The sequence below is a fragment of the Pyxicephalus adspersus genome, chromosome 1, assembly GCF_032062135.1.
Source record: "Pyxicephalus adspersus chromosome 1, UCB_Pads_2.0, whole genome shotgun sequence".
NCBI lineage: Eukaryota > Metazoa > Chordata > Amphibia > Anura > Pyxicephalidae > Pyxicephalus > Pyxicephalus adspersus.
The window spans coordinates 97,226,809-97,245,570 of NC_092858.1; the positions used below are offsets into that span (position 1 = coordinate 97,226,809).

Genomic DNA, 18,762 nt, shown 5'->3' on the forward strand with positions numbered 1-18,762 from the left:
ACTTGCCTACCCATCTTCTTCTGTCTCCTAAAACCCTCACTTCTTACCACTACTCTATATCCCCTCCTATTGTTTGCTACTTCCCCCACCTCCTAGATTGTAAGCTCTTTGGGGCAGGGTCCTCTCCTCCTCTGTCACTGTCTGTATCTGTCTGTTATTTGCAACCCCTATTTAATGTACAGCGCTGCATATTATGTTGGCGCTATATAAATCTTGTTTATTATTATTATTATTATTAATAATAATAATAATAATAATAATAATAATCTGCCACTTACTCCTCTTCTTCATCATTTGTGAATAAGTTTAAACGGAAGATGTAGTCAGCACTGGAGGGCTTCTTCAGTTCCATACCACCCATTAGCTGTGCTAGGAGGTTTAACTCCTCTTTAGCCAAAGGATTTGGTGCAACATTCTCCTATAAAAGAAACTTGAAGAATTAGTGAAATATACAGAAATCTTACACTCCATGCTTGTATCTGCTAGAAACCATGGGAAGACATACGATCAAAAGGAAAGGCTCTCAAAGAATCATTCTTTTTTCTTGCTCTAGCCTCGACTTAATAAACTGGGTAAACACCAGTGGACCGGGTCCTGGTATATTGATTTTATACTTTTTTTTCTGGGAAAACATATTCTGAGAACTAAAAATGGTTTGTTAAAACTAACTTGAATCTATCTTAGTAAAGGTAGACATTTGTGTAGTATATGCACATAATATAAAAATATCTTCAAAGGGTCAGATTATTCCTGGGTACTCTTGTGTGTGGGTAGTGTAAAAAGAATGCAACCAGCTTAAAAATATTACTGGTAGTTTAGAGTTGGCCTTACCTTTGTGTGTGATGCTGAACTTTTTAATGTTCCAGACATGTGAGTCTCCACGGAACGACTTACACTGTACCTGTTAACAAAGTCCACATTAATGTGCATTCATAAAGTGTTCCTGCAGTGTAGCATTCATGGCAATTTACCTTTTAGGGTCCATTCACACTGCTGTTTTGGTGTACTGTACATTACTGTGCGATGTGGTGTGCAACAGAGCTGCATTGCCCTAGTGAGCAAGGGTGGTATGCAACATGAATGGCTTTGAAATAAAAATGTCACATGCATTGTGGAAGCGAATGCATTAGAGCACACACATTATAACAACGCACTGCATCACTAAAAGTGTGAGTGGGCCCTACTGTTAGCCCCATCAAATGTTAGCTGTGTTATTAGGATAAAAAACTCATACTACAAACACATTAAATAGTTTTTTAGCGACTATGGCAGCTCTCGTGTTCGTGCTAACCCCTAAGTAAAAGCTGTGGTCACATTCAATCATCTTAAACTTACATTAGAGGTCTTATTTCATAAGCTGAATATTTCAAAACAGAACCGAAGTCCCACTGAAGCACAACCCTAGTTTTGCAGCTCCTCCACTTACCTTCCCTCCCCTCACTTAGAGACCAGTTCCCACTACAGCATTTTCAAAACTGCAGTGTGATGCCATTTATGTTGCTGTGTTCTATACAAGGGGAGCTTGAATCTGCTTCCCAATGTACCACAACACAAAAAAATGTGAATGCTGTGCTATTAAAAGTTGTCACGCATTGTGTTGCAGTGAGTTGGCAAAGCATGTCTTGTATGTTATTAAGAATAAATGCACCAACACATATCTTGTTCAATGCTGTGGGTGTCAATGAGCATGTTTCCACATAGATATGATTGCTTTAATGCATCTCACTAGTGTTAACAGGCCCTTAACCATATCCCAGTTTTGCAGCTTATTTTTAAATTTTACCCATGCTGGCAATACATTTAGCATTTTTGTGTACATGTACCATATATGGTACACCCAACCCAGTGAACAGGACTTTAGATGTAATTTTTTTTTTAGATGGAATACTGTGCAACCCATAGTTACACATACCCACAAGTAAACAAATATGTTTGAGTATACAATAGTGAGAGCTGTGAATAAAAAAAAAAAACACATTTCTCACCCAGAAAACTCAGCAGAAATTATTTAGAAACACTATACAATGTGCTACTTATGGTATCCCTGTGGAATGCAGGTTCTCCCGAATCAAAGGTTTGTGTATAACATGATGGGAACAGTGTCTGATTTATTTTAGGGTGCAGGTTCTCCCAACTCTGACAAAATACTTACATATTGGTCCCCAGCTTAAGAACTCTGTCACCAAAAAGATCATAGGAGCCTTCTCGAAGAGGGCTGACATAATTGCCACCATTTTGGAACTCTGCTCTCTTCACCTCTTCCCCTTTATAACTGAAAATCCTGTAAGGAGAACACATTTTAAAAACACAAGTCACTTGAGTGAGAGCACCTGCTGGAGGGGAAGCGAGGGATGGGGTAATTAGATGCATTTTCTGTTCCCCTAGACAAAATGCATTCCTTTTAATGCAGAAGTAGTCCTACTGCAAGGGTAGTTTTTAATAATTCCTGGAGTTCAGTTTCAACAAACTTTTTGTTAGTCAATTGTATAGTTTCTTAACCAGAAGGTTTTGTCAGTAACAGTACTTTCTGTTGGCTGACAACACTAAGCTGCTGCTGGTTTACAAAAAGTAGTAGGGTTGTCAGCCTGTCATGTTCACTACTGGAGTTGGCCACTAGGCAGCCTTTGGAGCCTTTCAAATAGAAAATACTACTGCAAATAAAGAAGCTTACATGACATAGTGACAGTACTGCTGCTAACTATGAGTGATCTGGTCCAAGTACTGGCAGGATCTCCACTATATTTATGCAATATATTTAAAAAAAAACTATGAACAGTGAAACATGATGCAATACATATTAAAAATAAGTATTTATATACACCATAGCAGCTGCAGGTAATGGATTCACACATATCTGAACAGAACAAAAAATGTTTTACTTGTAATAAGAACTTCTTTTAAATACCTTTTGGTCTGCATCTTTTTAAAGTCATTTAAATATTACCTGTCACTCACCTAATAAGACCCGGTACTTCAGTTCCCCAAGGAACAGGGCCAGAAGTTGGCAGCACAAAACGCCCATTAGAGTTTTGGACTTTATCTTTTAGGAAAATCGAGACCTTTGGAACAAATAGTGAAAAATTAGGGGAAAAAAAAGATATAGAATTTGAAATGTATGAAGGAATCTACCAAAAACTATCCAAACTGTCCATAGAAAGTCAGATCATTCTTTCCGTTTTCCACTGCAACACAGAAACCATGAATATACTGTTTTAGGTAACACCTGTTTTAGGTGGAAACAAATCTTATGTTACTTATAATTCTTCTAGAAGCTGGAAGAAAATGCCTGGCAATCTACATTAGTTACCAGCATCATCATTATCCCTACCCCTAAACCTAAAACACAGGTTTCATATAATATTTGTAATAATTTATATTCACAAATACATAAATGGAGATGAGATAAAGACAACAATTTGGATTTTATGATGTTTGCCTTGCTTTGTTTTTGTACATTATTAGCTATTTTCAGGCCAGGGAATAGGTGATTTTATTATGCTTCCATTAGGGCATTCTTGACACATACTATTCAATATAATTTACATATTATTTATATACACATATGGTATTAAAAAGTAAAAACTGAGCCGGAATTTTCTTTTCTAGTTTTAAAATGCAAAAATAATACCTGTAGCAACTCTGTGTCACTTAATTTACGAAAAGTGAGAAAAAATCTCCCTAATGCAAGGGATCGTCCTTTATTTGATAGCTGTCATCACACCAGAAAGGTTTTATTGAGAGATTTTATTTTGGTCCTGTCTCAGAAGAGCTTACAATCTAAGAGACCTACATCTATAAAAATACATCACATTATAAATATAACTCTGAAAAATGTCTTACCCTTATATGCATGTCCTGGAAGAAGATCAGCAAAGTTTGCCTAATCAGCTGAAACTCACCAGCAGGTAGACAATTATACATCTGGAGATAAAATAAGATTCAAAAACTATAAATTCTGCAAATAAAAAAAACGAAAAAATATTTTTATGAACTCTTCTGATCTAAATGCACATGAAACCTGCATTAAAAACATGTCTCTAAGTTCTATATTGCTGGACCTAGGCAAAAAGACATAAGGACTTTTTGCCTAGGTCCTTTTTGCCTGAACCCAAAGCACTTCTATTTAAACAACAGGCAAGGTCACATTGGGACCCTGGTCACGTGCCCAAATTATAAGTGCAATGGGAATTAATCTAGGGAATTGACACAGGAATTTGAACAGATTTGGACATATAATTATACTCTGCAAATTCTATCTTGCACCTTTGGACTGATTTATCCACCTGGACTCCACTACATCCTCTGCTGCTGCTAACATTCTAAACTGATATTTCATCATACCATTTCTTTGACTGAATCTTCATCCTTCACTCCTGGAACAAGTTTACAAGCCTCACTTGAACCCATATTATTGGACTGCTTCTCTTGGACTTCAGATTGCCACATTGTTTATTGTACTGTTTCATCCACTTGGTTCAGAATACTTGGAGAATCCCGGATGAAGTCTTTGATGGCATCCATGTGATTGAAAGTAACTAACAAGATGTCCTTGGGTCGAGGACACAAAAGAACTTGATACTTGAAGGCCATAGTCATCAAGTCGTAGAGCTGAACAAAAAAGAAAAAAATGCTTTAAGGTTAGGTGCATCATCTTATAATGTCAGTCAGGATGAATCAAATACTTGCTACGTCCAATACCTGCTGAGGTTTTTCCTGAATCGCTGAACTTAATGCATTAACAGATGTCCGGCAGGAGAAAACACAGTGATTGATCAAGTATTGTGAATACATGGAGTAGGCAGGGAGTGGAGATACAGGCTTTTCAATACATGGGCTGCCACACTCATAAGTTTATCCACATTCATAGTAAAGGTAACCCATTGGGTAAACATTACAGGATCACTTTATGCAAGTCATCTATGATGCACAGATTCTAAATAATTCATAGTACATTATTATGTCTAACTAGTAAAATCTAAGCATTTCTGTGTATATAATAAGTGAGTAAAATACCTTGTCCATACTGGCTTGGTTCAGCCTCATGATGGAAGCATGGGCCAAGCGGTCAAATACTGTCCTGAGGGCTTTCTTGGAGTAGAGTTCTTGTGGCTTAAACAGTTCTTCCATAAACTTCTTGTTAAACATGGTGGTGATAATATCATTCATAACTGTAAAACAAATAGTGCCCATCCATAAGCAACAATTACCAGCAAATAATCCACCTTATGCTGATAGTTTCATAATGATACAAAGCTGCACCTGTACTGCTTAACAAAACATGCTGCAAAGAAGTTCGGAAACAAATGCCTTCTTCCATTATTTTTAGTACGTCTTGGGGTGTTTTAAAAGAATGTAAAGCCTTGCCACACATACCAATAAAATCATGCCCCCCAGGGCTCACCATTAGGGTTACTTTGTTTTGAATATGGTCATGTAAAGATGTAAGGTAGTAGAAAGGTACAATAGAAACACAGCAGCTGCGGACATTTCTCTTTATATACACCAGAAAAGATTTTTATAAGTTAGAGAAAACCAGCCTAGTACTAAGTATACATAGGGTGACAACTGACCTATTCCAGACCCTAAATCCCAGTCTAGTTGTCAGATTATAGTTTTACTTTATGGTGTGTTAAATGACTCACAACTGAATAGTATGTCTTTTAGTAAGCCCTAAGACTTGATAAATAAGGACTTTTGTATTAAGTGAAAGAATAATATTAGAGTTAAGAAAAGGGAAAGGCATGCAGTGTCACGGGGTCTATTTAGGAAGTAGTGAATCTGACACTTATTGAAACATTCCCTGCAGGAGAATTATTCACTGTCCTTTAAAACACATGGACCTGAAAGTTTCTCCACCAGAGAATGATTCCGTGATTGTCAGATTCACTGCTTTATATGTAGACCCCATTGTGTTGAACTGCAACTGACCAAGCATTTCTAATGTGAACTTGAATAAAGATCCCTACATATGTAGGCTGCTGCTTGGAGTTGGCAGTATAATAGTAAATAAAAGTGAGAAGGATGAAAGTCTTGCTAACATATCTCCACTATTTATAACGTTGTCCAGTTTTAAAATGAAATTTCAGAATGTAATATAACTTTATGTCACCCTCTGCCATGCTGCACTATAAACTAACCTAGCCAAAACTAACTGCTAAGCATTTACTAAGCACAGCACTTTAAGCGTTAAGGGTAATCAACAAGTCAAGGGTAAATATTGCAAGTGGAGTCATTTTGTTGTGCCCCCTACCTCGTTTTCTTTCCTCATCTGTCCAGTCATCTATGTAAGGGTGGTTCAGAAAAGACAAAGCACCAAATGAAAATATGGTGTTAAAAATATTAGCCTAGAACAATAAGTATTCTACATCAGCTTTGGTAACTTTCTTTTCATGGAGTTGTCCACTAATTGTACATTACACTGGTAATAATCTAATCCAGTCAATATACATGCTTCCATGGTGTTCCGGTTTGTATGGATTATGATCATGTAGATTATTGTGAACTTGTGCAGGCCAAAGCGACAGATACTTACCCTTCCCAGCTGCACATACCTCTACTTACCTCTCCTTCTTTCCATTGTTCACCCCCTCCACTCTGTCTGGATTCATGGTGGTGTATATATGACATCTTCCAGTAACCATATTAATACTAAACACCAAGTTACATAGTAGGTTAGGTTGAAAAAAGACATAAATCCATCAAGTTCAACCACTAGGGAAATAAACAAATCCCGGATATAAAATTCTATAGGACATATGTAGCCTATGTATCCGTTAATACTTTCATGTGCAGGGCATGACGAGTTGTAGATCTGCATGGTGATATCATCTAAGCCACATCTGCCTCTGACCTTTCAACAAAACTTACTATACATATAACTGAGATTTATGTGAGTGCACCTGTCATCTTTGTACAGCGCTGTGCTATATGTCAGAGCTATAATGTATGTATGTATGTATGTGTGTGTGTGTGTGTGTGTGTGTGTGTATGTCATCACTAGGAAATTCATGGAGACATTTTAACCAAACTTGCTAGACATATGATTCAAACTCATGTGAGTGCGCCGCTGATCTTTGTATAGCGCTGTGTTTTATGTCAGAGGTATACTTGCATGTATGTATGTATGTATGTGTGTATGTATTGCTTGGAGAGAGTGTGCCTTTTGCTTTTACTTTTACATACTTTTTTTTGGACTCTTTTACAAATTTCTGGCCATAAGGCAATTGGCCGAGTGCAATCAAAGGCAAAAAAAATGAAACAACACCGTAGACAAGAAAATCCTGAGGACAGAAATAGAAGACTTGCCACACTGCCCGAGACAGTTACTACATTTAGAGCTTCAGAGACAGTACAACAGCGTGTGACCCGAGTACACGAGAGGAGAGAAAGAGCCAGATGATCACGGATTGCACAACATTTTAGCTTAGCATTGGAAGGATTCCACTATGATCCACATGAAGACTACTCGCAGCATGCAAGTGTTACCATCGGAAAAATGGAAATGGTTTGTAGTTACTGTCAAGCCAAGAAGTTTAAATCTGAGTCTCCTGGTATTTGCTGCAAAATAGGGAAAGTCAAACTCTGCCAACTGGAAACACCACAAGTACTTTGGAATTACACATCAGCAAATACCTCCGAGTCAAAGCATTTTAATAACATCAGAAAATACAACTCATGTTTCCAAATGACTTCATTCCTCGCCACATCAGTTGTTCAACAGCATGGATAGCATGAAAGGGCAAATTTACCATAAAGTGGGATCGTTACTTCCGCTGCCAGATCAACCACCAAAAATTTCTACAACTATATTTAATTGAAAACGAACTAATAGAAACTGACCAGAGGTGCACCTACATCTCAGGTACAAAATTTCAGATTGTCCTAAAGTTACAAAGGAAGTTTCATGAGCACAATGGTCTTAATAAAACATGCCATTAATTTAGGTAATTTAATTTAATTTTATTTGTATGTTGTACTTATATTTTTAAAACCTGTAAAAACACATTTCTTTGATTTAACACTATAGCTTTATTTGGTAACTTTTCCTGTATAATATAGGATTGCAGTAAATGAGCAGCCGGGCAATGCCGGATTATCAGTTGTACCCTATAAAGTATTATAAGATATAGTGTTTCTGGCCTGGGATCTTTCTATGCCATTCGTTTTTATGATATTCCTATGATAAGGTTCACCTTACGATCAAATGCTCCTGGTCCCGTGAACTGATCATCTGGGGGCCCCTTGATGGGAGACCAGACCTATAAACCTGGAATTGATTTCTTCCAGGATTGAAAACATTTGCTAAAAAATAGCAAATTACTTTTAAAGAAACCTATTCCAAGTTTGCTGTATCACCCAGGTTCACTGATGAAAGAGTATCTTCTCCACCCTTGGAGAGGTTTAATAAATCAGACCCGATATGAGGGCATGTGTTCATGAGTCAGTTTCATGTAATTCTGGGATGCTGCTGATTCAGAATTCATTGTCAGATACAGTTAACGAGCTTCTGACCCGCCCATGTCTTGATTCAAACCGATTTTGCCCCCCTATAGATTTACAGTGGGAATTTTAAACACAACTCAGGCATACAAAAGCACACTGATTTACTGTTGCTTTTAATTTTCAGATACACTAATGGATTAAAATGAGAAGAAGGAAAAGATCTCAGTGCTGCACTTTGGTGGCAATCAGCGGTGTCAACTTCAGAGGCTTGTCTGGGGTTGGAGTGTGTCATGTTGTCAGCACCTCAATCAGATGATTGGTAGCACAGGAACACTCAAATTCACATTGGCAGGGTGTCTTGCTTAGAGCACTAAAATAGTCAAAAATGTCCCAAATAAATTATTCCACAACCATCTCTGGTGCTCCGGTCAGTTTATATACTCACCAGAGCACATTGACATGCACCACCATCAGCTGACGCCATGAAACCAGTCTGAAGTGATTGTGATGGGTCCAGTTTGTGAATTAGTACAGTGGCAGGGACTACTACAGAGACATATGTTGGTGCAGAAGCAGTGGGAGTGCAGAGGTTTATTGGAGACAAGGGGGAAAAAATGAGGTCAGGCATAGTGCTGAGAGATTTTCAATACATATCACATGAATATTCTTTAAACAATAAAAGTCTCCTCCTAAATCTTCATAGACCACACAAAAATAGCCAGCAGTGCAGTTCACATTGACAATTCTTTTCTATTATAGTGCACTACTGTATACAAAATAATATGTGTTGCATTAGGTCATTAGGAACTGTTCTCTAATGCATGATAATGAAGAAAAAAACAGAATTACACCTTTTATTTGTAGCCCATTGCGGTATGAGTTCATTGCACTTATCATTGTAAAACACATATTACTGCAACACATAGCCTACAGGATAACTATACTTACCAAGCAGACAGCTTTTTGCATTCAGGCATTTGAAAAACCTAGTACCCCAGAACTCAGGACCCTAACATGGCATTACCATGCCACCCAGCAGCCCTACTACTGAATAGGGTGACCGTGGATCTCACTTTCCAGCACCACTGAACTTCAACACTTCAAACACAACACCTTGCAGCAAGTTAGCAGCACAGCCCCTTTGTCATCTTTTCAGAGACATGGCAAATGTTTCATTCCAAATTCTTTTGTTTGCTGGATCACCCAGGTTCACCCCTGAAAGTATAGTAGTTTTAAAAGAAGAACATGAAGATTGCATCAAAGAAAATTTGTGTGTGATGTAGCAACAGTGCAGTTATCAATGTTACCATCGCATTGCAGAATTACATTGTATTTGATAACAGGAAATCCTTTCTATTGCATATCCTATTGTGTGGTCATCATTGTAATTTAAATAATTTCTTTATTTGGGTTTTTTAAAAAGAACATGAAAAAACTGTGTGATTTCATTGAAACATTATATCCAGACATAGAGACCGTAAATTATCAGTGTCAGTGTCAATTCATGATGTGTTTAATTCTCAGTAATAAATCAGCTTCTTCAGGACAAGGCAGTCGTCTATTGTCACCATATTAGTTCAGGCAGTGTATTTTATAGTGTCTCTATATCTGGATATGATGTTTCAATGATAAAGAATGTATATATTTATCTTTTTTTTTATGGACAAGAATCAATAAAAATAATATTGTTTCATGCAAACTTTGATGTTGATTCTAAAGTCCCATTTTTCCCAAAATTGGAGTTTGACTGCTTTGTGGGTCTTTAACCGTTCCTTAAAGAAACAACATACAATATGAGCAGAAAATGCCTATACAATGTGTTATATAGGGAGGAGGATGGCTTATTATTAGTTGGGTTATGAGGCTGTCTGTATATGATACCAATGTTTGCAATGACACTTGAGAAAACTTAACTGGCCAATGGACTAAAACTGAAAGTAAACGTGTGTTGGACATGTTTCCGCAGAATTCACCACATGATGCAATGAAATGTCAGTTCCCAGAAATGTGCTGTACATTTATCAGTAGATACAAAGAAAAGACAAGGTAAGTAACTTAGTAAATCAAAGACATGGAATCCAGCAGTTTCTCTTCAGTCCTACTGCATAAATGCATATTATATATTTTTTTTCTTTTTTAATGTGAAATGAGTAAGTCTGGTCTGTCTGCAGCTTACAGATACTAGCATACCCTAAACCATCAGCCTTCATGAGAAGTGACAATGACCTATATCTTTGCATCAATCAATTTTATAAAAACATAGCTGGAAAAAAATGCTTGCAGATCATATTTATATCCAGTTGACCATGACTACATACTACTATACCTAAACGAAAAGGATGCATATTTGGAGGTGGGTTTTAGGATACTCATGAGATCATACACATAACATACACACACCCCCTGTTTGTAGAATCTTTGTAAAAAAATCTGCCACCAACAAGTCAGTAATTTGCAAAGATTAGATTGCTGATCTGATTCAAACACTGTCAGATGCTTCCGGAATGCTTTACAGAGTCATCTCAGGAAGAAAACACTAATACTGTATATACAAACCTTTATGCATGATCCATTTCAACTTACATATGGTCAAGTAATCCATCATTTGATGCATTCATACCAATCATCTCCATGATCTTGTGACCCTTGTTCTCCAAAATGATTCAGTCTTAGCTCATGCTGCTCCAGTATTTTACCCCACTATCCCCCATACTGTTTTTTCTTCAGTCTGCCTTTTCCTATCTAGCTTTATCTTAGGAGGAAATAATCTCATTGATGTAGGTGAGCTTTTGTCATATGCATTGCATATGCTTGCTGATTGTGGCACACACCTACATTTTATTTATTACCCTCCAGAAATGACATGTCCAGGATTCTGTCACTGTCGCACCCCCCAAAGCCACAATCTTCACTGACATCTCTTTTGGGTACACCATGATCTCATAGCCAAAAATAACGCCAGTCTCTGCACTGCATAGAGGATGCACCAAGCAGTGTAAACAAAGAGACAAAGAACAAAAAGCCATCAGGAGCCAGGGAAAAAGTTTTTTTTTGGCAAAGGAGACTTTGGTGATATGACCTTCTCCCTACCTGGGACTTTTTGTTCTAGCGAGTTTGCTCCCACTTTAAAATCCCAAAATGGTTCATTATTGGGGTTCCTAATACCACATTTCCATGATGAGTAACAATGCAAAGAATGTATCCTCTACATCTAATTAATATTACTTCATTTATATATTTTGTTTAGATACAGTTAGACATATACAATTAGCAATAGCACATTTATTTAGAAAACATTATTTTTTAATTACACTATTTTTTTCTTATGGAGCGCATCTAATTCTTATGGAATACTTATGGCTTGTGATTTTTCCTTGTTGTTTCATTCTCCTAGCAGCCCTGAAAAACATAGAGAACAGTAGCACAATTTATTGAAAGTATGGAGACTGTTGGAGAAAGATGAGATATTTGCAACATATAAAGCAGCTTTGCCAACTATTCTAGTAAGGCTTAGTACTTCAAAGTGCCAGTAAAATAGGTGTACAACAACTGAGCCTGCCATGGAGCATGTTCTTCACTCCTCATGTGTAAATATGCATATGTATGACTTGAACATGTAATACGTTGTGACTGGCCACATCAGCATGACTGCAGGCCTATGCTTTATTTAAGCTTTTTTAATTAGGCTTTTTTTTAATTTATTGACGCTGTTTTATTAGATTTAGTGGGTAATGTTAGGTGCTACAGCAGATTCTTTACTTTTTTTAGGGGGGGGGGGGGGCGCGAACCTACAACAGATTTATATTCCTACTGATAGATTTATTGTCCCAATAACAGGAAGTGGTCACCAGATTTGTAATTGAGGGACATTGTCCTTAACAAAGTAATACATATAGCATTTTCAATATCTATATAAATATAAATATACATATAATATATATACATTTAACTCAGATAATGAAAAAATTCACACGTGATATCAGCACACTATAAATATATATATATATATATATATATTCCTACACTGGTTATATACACATCAGAAGACATAAAAGTAAAACCCAATTTATTTTAGGTTGCAGTATTGCCACGTTATATAATTTTAATAAACAAAATTCCTTCTGTTTTCACAGAAGTTGTTTTATTCAAGGAATCGAAGTTTAACACTTACTTTGTTGCTTAATACCGATGGCGCTTAACTTCACGAGCCATTCTACACAGCTCACACCATCCACAGCAAAACATCATAAGGCCATCATTACATACCGTACCCTAAGAGAGGCAAACATATGGTTTTATTTAACCAGCATAAATAAATACATAATTATATATGGTTCATTTATATTTAGACCCTGTTTATAACTAAAATATCCCCATATTAATATCCCTGCTAGTAGATTAGGAACCCTCCATTTGTGAAACAAATTACTGTTTTAGGGTTCACATGACTTAGGGCTCACAGTCCCTGAGATGATGAAAAAGCATACTAGAATATATGGCTGCATGTGTAAGACATTACCATGCATTGCAACCACTCAATAGCACAGTTTGTATTGTACTTTGTTGTTTGGCAGAACAAATACTAAAAAAAAACTAATAGATTTCTTCGGCTTCCTAGAGCAAAGCCATGACTTATAGTATATGCTGACAACTATGAATGTGAAACCGTAATATCATCCATCACTTTATTTTCTGCCTCTTTGAACTTCATTTGCAAAGTACTTACTTGAATGCCATAGGTTAAACGCATGTGTGTTCGCATTGCAGTCATTCCTCCTGGTACAAGGGGTAAGCAACAGTTTTCACCATATTTATCAGCTACATAACATGCTAAGCATGTTGGGAAGAAAAATCCAAAGAGACCTGTAAATATAAAAATGTGATAATAATGAATGGTGTGCTGTATTGTATGTAGAAGTGTCTTAAGCTACGTACACACGTCAGATTTTTATCGCCCGATAATCGGCATCGGCCAATTATCGGGCGAAAATCTGCCGTGTGTACAGTCGGTGCCGACCTGCCGGATCCACGGACGATGGACGACAGCCGATCCTAATGAAAGGGAAGGGGGAGAGCGCGCAGCAGGTTGCAGCTCCGTCGCTCTCCCCCTCCCCTCTCCATAGAGCATGAACGGTGCTGTATGTACGGCCCTTGTCGTTGGAAAGGATCGTGAAAGATCCTTTCCAACGACAAAAATTGGAAGTGTGTACGCAGCTTAAGTCCTGTATTAACAGACTCTATTTTTTGTACTGTCTGACTAAATCCGCCAATGGTTGTGTAGCAGTGCTTGTGGTAAGGGCACTGGATCACAAAAAATGTTTTTTAGTGTTAGTAAGTACATCGAATCTACTACGAATCTTGCAAATGAAGCAGGTTCACATCTCTCTGGTGTACCTGCCTAATGACATCCAAGCCACATCTAAGGATTGGTAAGCAATAAATTCAATTATTGTTATACTCCGACACTATAAACATGGGGAAAACCTGCACACTCCATACTGATAGTGTCTTGGCCGAGATTCAAACCATGGACCTAGCGCTGCAAAGACCTGAGTGCTAATCTCTGAGCCACAGTGCTGCCCATTATAAAGAATTAAAGCGGAACTAAAGCCACACCACTCATTTATCCTCGTTCCATTACAGGTGCTACCATCTTCTTCATTGGCCATACTGAGAAGACGTAAAACCCGCGCAGGGTGATCATTCTTTACCAGCACGTGCAAGGCAAGCCAAGATTACCACATTTATCCAAAAACCAAAGCTGCTGCTCCATGTACAGCTCAAATTGTAGCCAGAAACTTCGAATGATTAGGTAGGAGACATTGCAATAATGACCTGCCTGAGCAAGCATTTTTAAAAGTGGAATTTTAGTTCCAGTTTAATTGTAGATAAGTTAAAGTGCTATAACCTCTAAAAGAAAATCTATATTCCCTGACTTGTGCTATGGTTCCTCCTACCAAGCACGAAATCACTGCAGGACACAGTAATGTGATGAAGAGGTAATTTAGAAGAACCAAAATGCAATGCAGGAGATCAGGCCCACAACATACTTTCATGTGAAGATCTCACCAGAGTCAGGTGAGGACTTACTGCCTAGATAGATAATTTGAACGGAGCTTCTTAAACTTTTTTCAAGCAGTTTAATAGCAACAGTATTTGTGTTAAGATTTATAGATTGTAGTGGTTATGTGTTTGTTTATAACCCCTTCCTCATGCACAAAAACACAAGAAGCGATCAGAGGTATGCTTTATGAGTGCTTTTAAGGAAGTGCTACAACAGAAAAATAGAATCTGTCAAAATTAATCTCATGCTGAAAATGCAAGGTACCTTGCTGTCTGCTCTTCCCCAAGCTCTGTTATACAAGCTGCATGAACTACATACCAAGTCAGGTTCAGGCACATACAGTGAGTGCTTGCATTTAAAATACATTAAAGTATGTATTATTGAATACAGAACCGCAGTAAGCAGTGCCTTTTATATATGCATCTATATGATAAACGTAATAGGACCTTTGAGAACACCAAATAGTGGAAGTGAAACCCATCGACTTCAAGGAAAGTGGGAACTCTGGCAGGGAGATCTCACCACCACAGAGACTGGAGGAGGCAGGAGGCAAATTTTATTCACCAAACAAAAGTATTTTTTATAATTTTACTTTTGTCAACCACAAGCTTTACACAATTTATGAGATAGATTAGTGTTACATTTAGGATTTAACAACTGCAATTCAATGCAATAGATATTTCTGATAATATTTAGCACTTTAGAACATACACTTTTAATATTATTATTATTATTATTATTATTATTATTAATAATAATAATAATAATAATACTGATAGTTGGCATTAATGAAATACTAATCACTGCAAATTTCTAATTTTCAATTGCCAAAAAGTAGCTTAAATGTTGAAATTAGTTAGTTGCTTATTTCTTTCATGTTAACTCCCACCTGCTTAGGATATTTGTAATAAATACATTACATCTATTGTCCATTTTGTTAAAAGGAATACATTTTGGTTAATCCATCTGTTGGTTCCAATGCAATACAAATATCAAATCATACAAATTATGTTCATGGAAATGCACACTAAGGGCTCTATTTATAAAACAAGGAATCTGACAATCCCTTACATATTCCCTGGTGGTAATCTTTCAGGTCCATGTGTTCTAATGACAGTAATTGATTCCCACCAGGGAAAGTCAGATTCCCTGTTTTAAAAATAGAGCCCAATGTAAACAAGTCAACTCTATTTTGGACCACAAAATAACAATATTACTCCTACTCGATAAAGAGAACTTGCGGATCCAGTGACAAAAATGACTTCACAATCCATCCAACTTCCATCCAAGGCTTTGAATAGGGTGAGGAAGAATTGTGACATGTGTTAAGGTTTTATTGCTATACACTTCCTGTATGGATGACATTTTTGATTAGAACAAAAGATAAGAAACCCTTTCTATCTTCTGTCCTAATCAAAAATGTCATCCATACAGGAAGTGAGACAGCAATATTTCGCTACCGACAGTTAGCAAGAGGAAAACCACCAATGAAGTACCCGTGCAGTGATCACAGACTGCAGTGAAAACCATACATGGGGTCTATCAATCTACTGCTTTGTTCTAAACAAAAAGTTTTCATTGAATTTGACTTTCCCCTGTTAAGGGATATTAAAGTGAACCACAGTGCATGGTGAGTGACAAGAAAATAGACACTAGGAAAATGTTTGATTGTAAGGCACTGATATCTTTCCACAACTACAGAGTCCTGTGTTGTAATTAGGAAGATAGTATAACATTTTGTGGATTCACTATAGGAGATCAATACCATGAATGAATTATGTAATCAATGAGATGAAAAATTAGTTTGCAAAGAATACCTTATCACATACAAGGAAATGCAGTAATCCAAGAGTCTTCATAACAATAATTTAAAAAATTGTTACCAATTAGCAATATAATTCTACTTACAAATTAGTTCAGACTATTCTCATCACTCAACAGATATTTGCACATGGTTATTGAGGGATATGTAAACTTGGGGATAAAAAAAAATATGATTTGTTTCGGCATACCAGCATTTCATTGTGATGGCTGTGTTTGTATTTTTCTTTCAGGTTAAGAACATTTTATGCGGGTACAGAAATTACCTGTTTAACCTGCCAGAACTACTGTGTCCTTGTAACTTTCAGGAAGTATTTTACTGGCAAAATTACCAGATGATAAAGGGTAAAAAAACTATAAAAAATAAAACTGAAGCACCCACCACAACCTAGGTACAATGAGCTGTAGTAGATCTATACTCAAAATTGTGTATGTAATATGTTGAAGCGGATACATAATATTTTATAGCAAAATGTACTTTTGTTGTGTTCTAAATCTTAAAATTGGCAACCAAACTAACAAAAACAGTAAAAGTTTGAAATATTTAACAAAAAGATACAACAAAATGTGCCATATATATATATATATATATATATAAAAAATTTTTTATATATTTTCTATTACTTACAGATTCCACAGTCCCCACAGCAGTCACACAGCTGGCTGCTCCACTCCCCAGTTGGAGACATTGCTGGATAGGTCCCATATCCAGGCTGCTGGGTGATCACTGGCACTGCCATGGTATCTCTTATACAAACAAAAACAGAGAGTCAGCTCCATATTATTCCTACAATACCATACACAAATTTAAAAAGCATTCCCAACTACAATACAGCAATACACCTACTTTTTCCCTAGGAGTGGGGTTTCTGAATCTGGTTTTTAGAGCCAACACTACTTGAAGCTTTGAAAAAGAGAAGTGAATTGAGAAGTGAGATTATGAAATGGGAAAACAGTATTTCATGTAAATGTTTAACATGTTTAACATGCGACACCCTCTGGCTTCTTTCAGCAAACACCACCCCCTTGTCTTAGGTTAAACTTTATTTATGTCTTTGTAATGAATGTGTAACACATTTTTAGTTTTTTTTTTTTTTCTTGAATGAGGTGGGGATAGATAAAACAGGTTTTTGTTGCTGTCTGTGCACCTAATGGGGAGAAATTCCTTGACTTCCAATTCTTGTGATCATTGTCCCATGGAAAGAAAGTAAGAGTAGTCCCACTGGTGGAGACATGGAGTACAATAAAACCTCTTATCTTTTTGGACTCTGGAAAGAAATGTAAGAAGAATATTGTAAAAAAAAAAAAAAAACCCACACGCACACAATAGAATGTGCAAATTCCATGCCTTTGGTGGAAATTCTGGTAAGATCCACCAATGGCCATCACCCCCTGGTCTTTTACCTGACACGCAAGCCGATATTAAGAATGAGTGTGGAAATTTGCTTGTTTTCTTCAAACAGTCATCTTTATATGTTTCACTCAAACACCTCCTCGGCCAATGCAGATATGGTATTCACCAATGAATATTACTTTCCTCCAATCATCTACAGTACATGACACTAAGCGGCTATGCAGCTCAGCTTAAATTTCAGAAAAGGCCGCAAACAGACAAGCAAGTTAATTTTATTGCAGAATAATCTTTCTGCTCACAATTTTGTTTTTTATAAAGTTCCAATTTAGGGAACAAACCAAAGTTACATTGCTCAATATGTAAATATCTGTATAACGGTTTGTGCAAGCATGTATGGTAAAATTCATTTCATTATTCCATTATTTTTCTGTAAGTCTGTAGCAATAATATCCCAGTTAAATAACGAAAGATGAAGTCAACAGCTCATGCTCATATTGTGACTAAACTGCTGTCATATGATTTACTCATGATTTCCTATAAACTTTTCTCAAAAGTTTGAGGTAGTAAGGATTAAATCTGAACATAAGTATTTCATAAAAAAAAATTTGCTTGTAAATTTTATTGATCTTTTTCTGATTATGATGCGAGGTACTACTTTAATACTACAACCAGCCAGTGCGGGGTTGGCCCTACTTGCCAGGTGCTGTGGTGCACAGGAAGTCTCTGTGACAACCTTAGCACTGGCAAATAAAAAGCAGGCATCAGGGACTCAAGAGATATGAGGCAGTGCACCATGTATGGGAAACATCCAGGTATTGCTAGAACAATGGTACAGGAAAACCATACGCACAAGCATATGGTGCTGTATGGATGGATAGATAGACTGCCTTTATCTACCTTATATATTTTACTGTATAGATCCACTAAAATCTTTCTGGCTTACTTCACATCCTACAAACTGTCAACATTGTACCCCAATCATTCACCATACTGATTGAGAGATTGTTGATTTATTGGCTCTCTCCTTTATATATTTTGGTACTGCAAATCTCTTTTCTTTTTGGAATAAAATATTTCACCA

At 36.8% G+C, this 18,762-nt stretch overlaps 2 protein-coding genes and 1 long non-coding RNA gene across 3 annotated transcripts in view; all 3 read right to left on the reverse strand.

Moving 5' to 3' along the window:
• The window catches only part of OSCP1 (organic solute carrier partner 1), an 8,376-nt gene extending 1,749 nt beyond the window's left edge, over positions 1-6,627 (reverse strand). Inside the window, exons 1-9 of the mRNA XM_072408694.1 lie at positions 6,562-6,627; positions 6,251-6,344; positions 5,014-5,168; positions 4,459-4,608; positions 3,841-3,921; positions 2,956-3,059; positions 2,153-2,281; positions 832-901; positions 279-418 (exon numbers count right to left, since the gene is read on the reverse strand). Of these exons, the coding sequence (XP_072264795.1) occupies positions 279-418; positions 832-901; positions 2,153-2,281; positions 2,956-3,059; positions 3,841-3,921; positions 4,459-4,608; positions 5,014-5,168; positions 6,251-6,344; positions 6,562-6,627 (989 nt within the window). The remainder of the gene's footprint in view (positions 1-278; positions 419-831; positions 902-2,152; positions 2,282-2,955; positions 3,060-3,840; positions 3,922-4,458; positions 4,609-5,013; positions 5,169-6,250; positions 6,345-6,561) is intronic.
• Positions 6,628-11,657: 5,030 nt separating this feature from the next.
• LOC140336589 (cornifelin homolog) lies at positions 11,658-17,302 on the reverse strand. Its single transcript, XM_072419807.1, has 5 exons — positions 17,175-17,302; positions 16,956-17,074; positions 13,169-13,305; positions 12,614-12,714; positions 11,658-11,841 (listed from the first exon to the last, which is right to left on the reverse strand). Exons 2-4 carry the CDS (start codon positions 17,065-17,067, stop codon positions 12,622-12,624), a joined length of 342 nt encoding a protein of 113 aa, XP_072275908.1. The 5' UTR covers positions 17,068-17,074; positions 17,175-17,302; the 3' UTR covers positions 11,658-11,841; positions 12,614-12,621.
• A 101-nt stretch (positions 17,303-17,403) lies between these two features.
• Positions 17,404-18,112, reverse strand: LOC140336595 (uncharacterized). Its single transcript, XR_011921918.1, has 2 exons — positions 17,732-18,112; positions 17,404-17,595 (listed from the first exon to the last, which is right to left on the reverse strand). It is a non-coding gene; the product is annotated as an uncharacterized lncRNA (long non-coding RNA).
• Between the last annotated feature and the right edge of the window lie 650 nt (positions 18,113-18,762).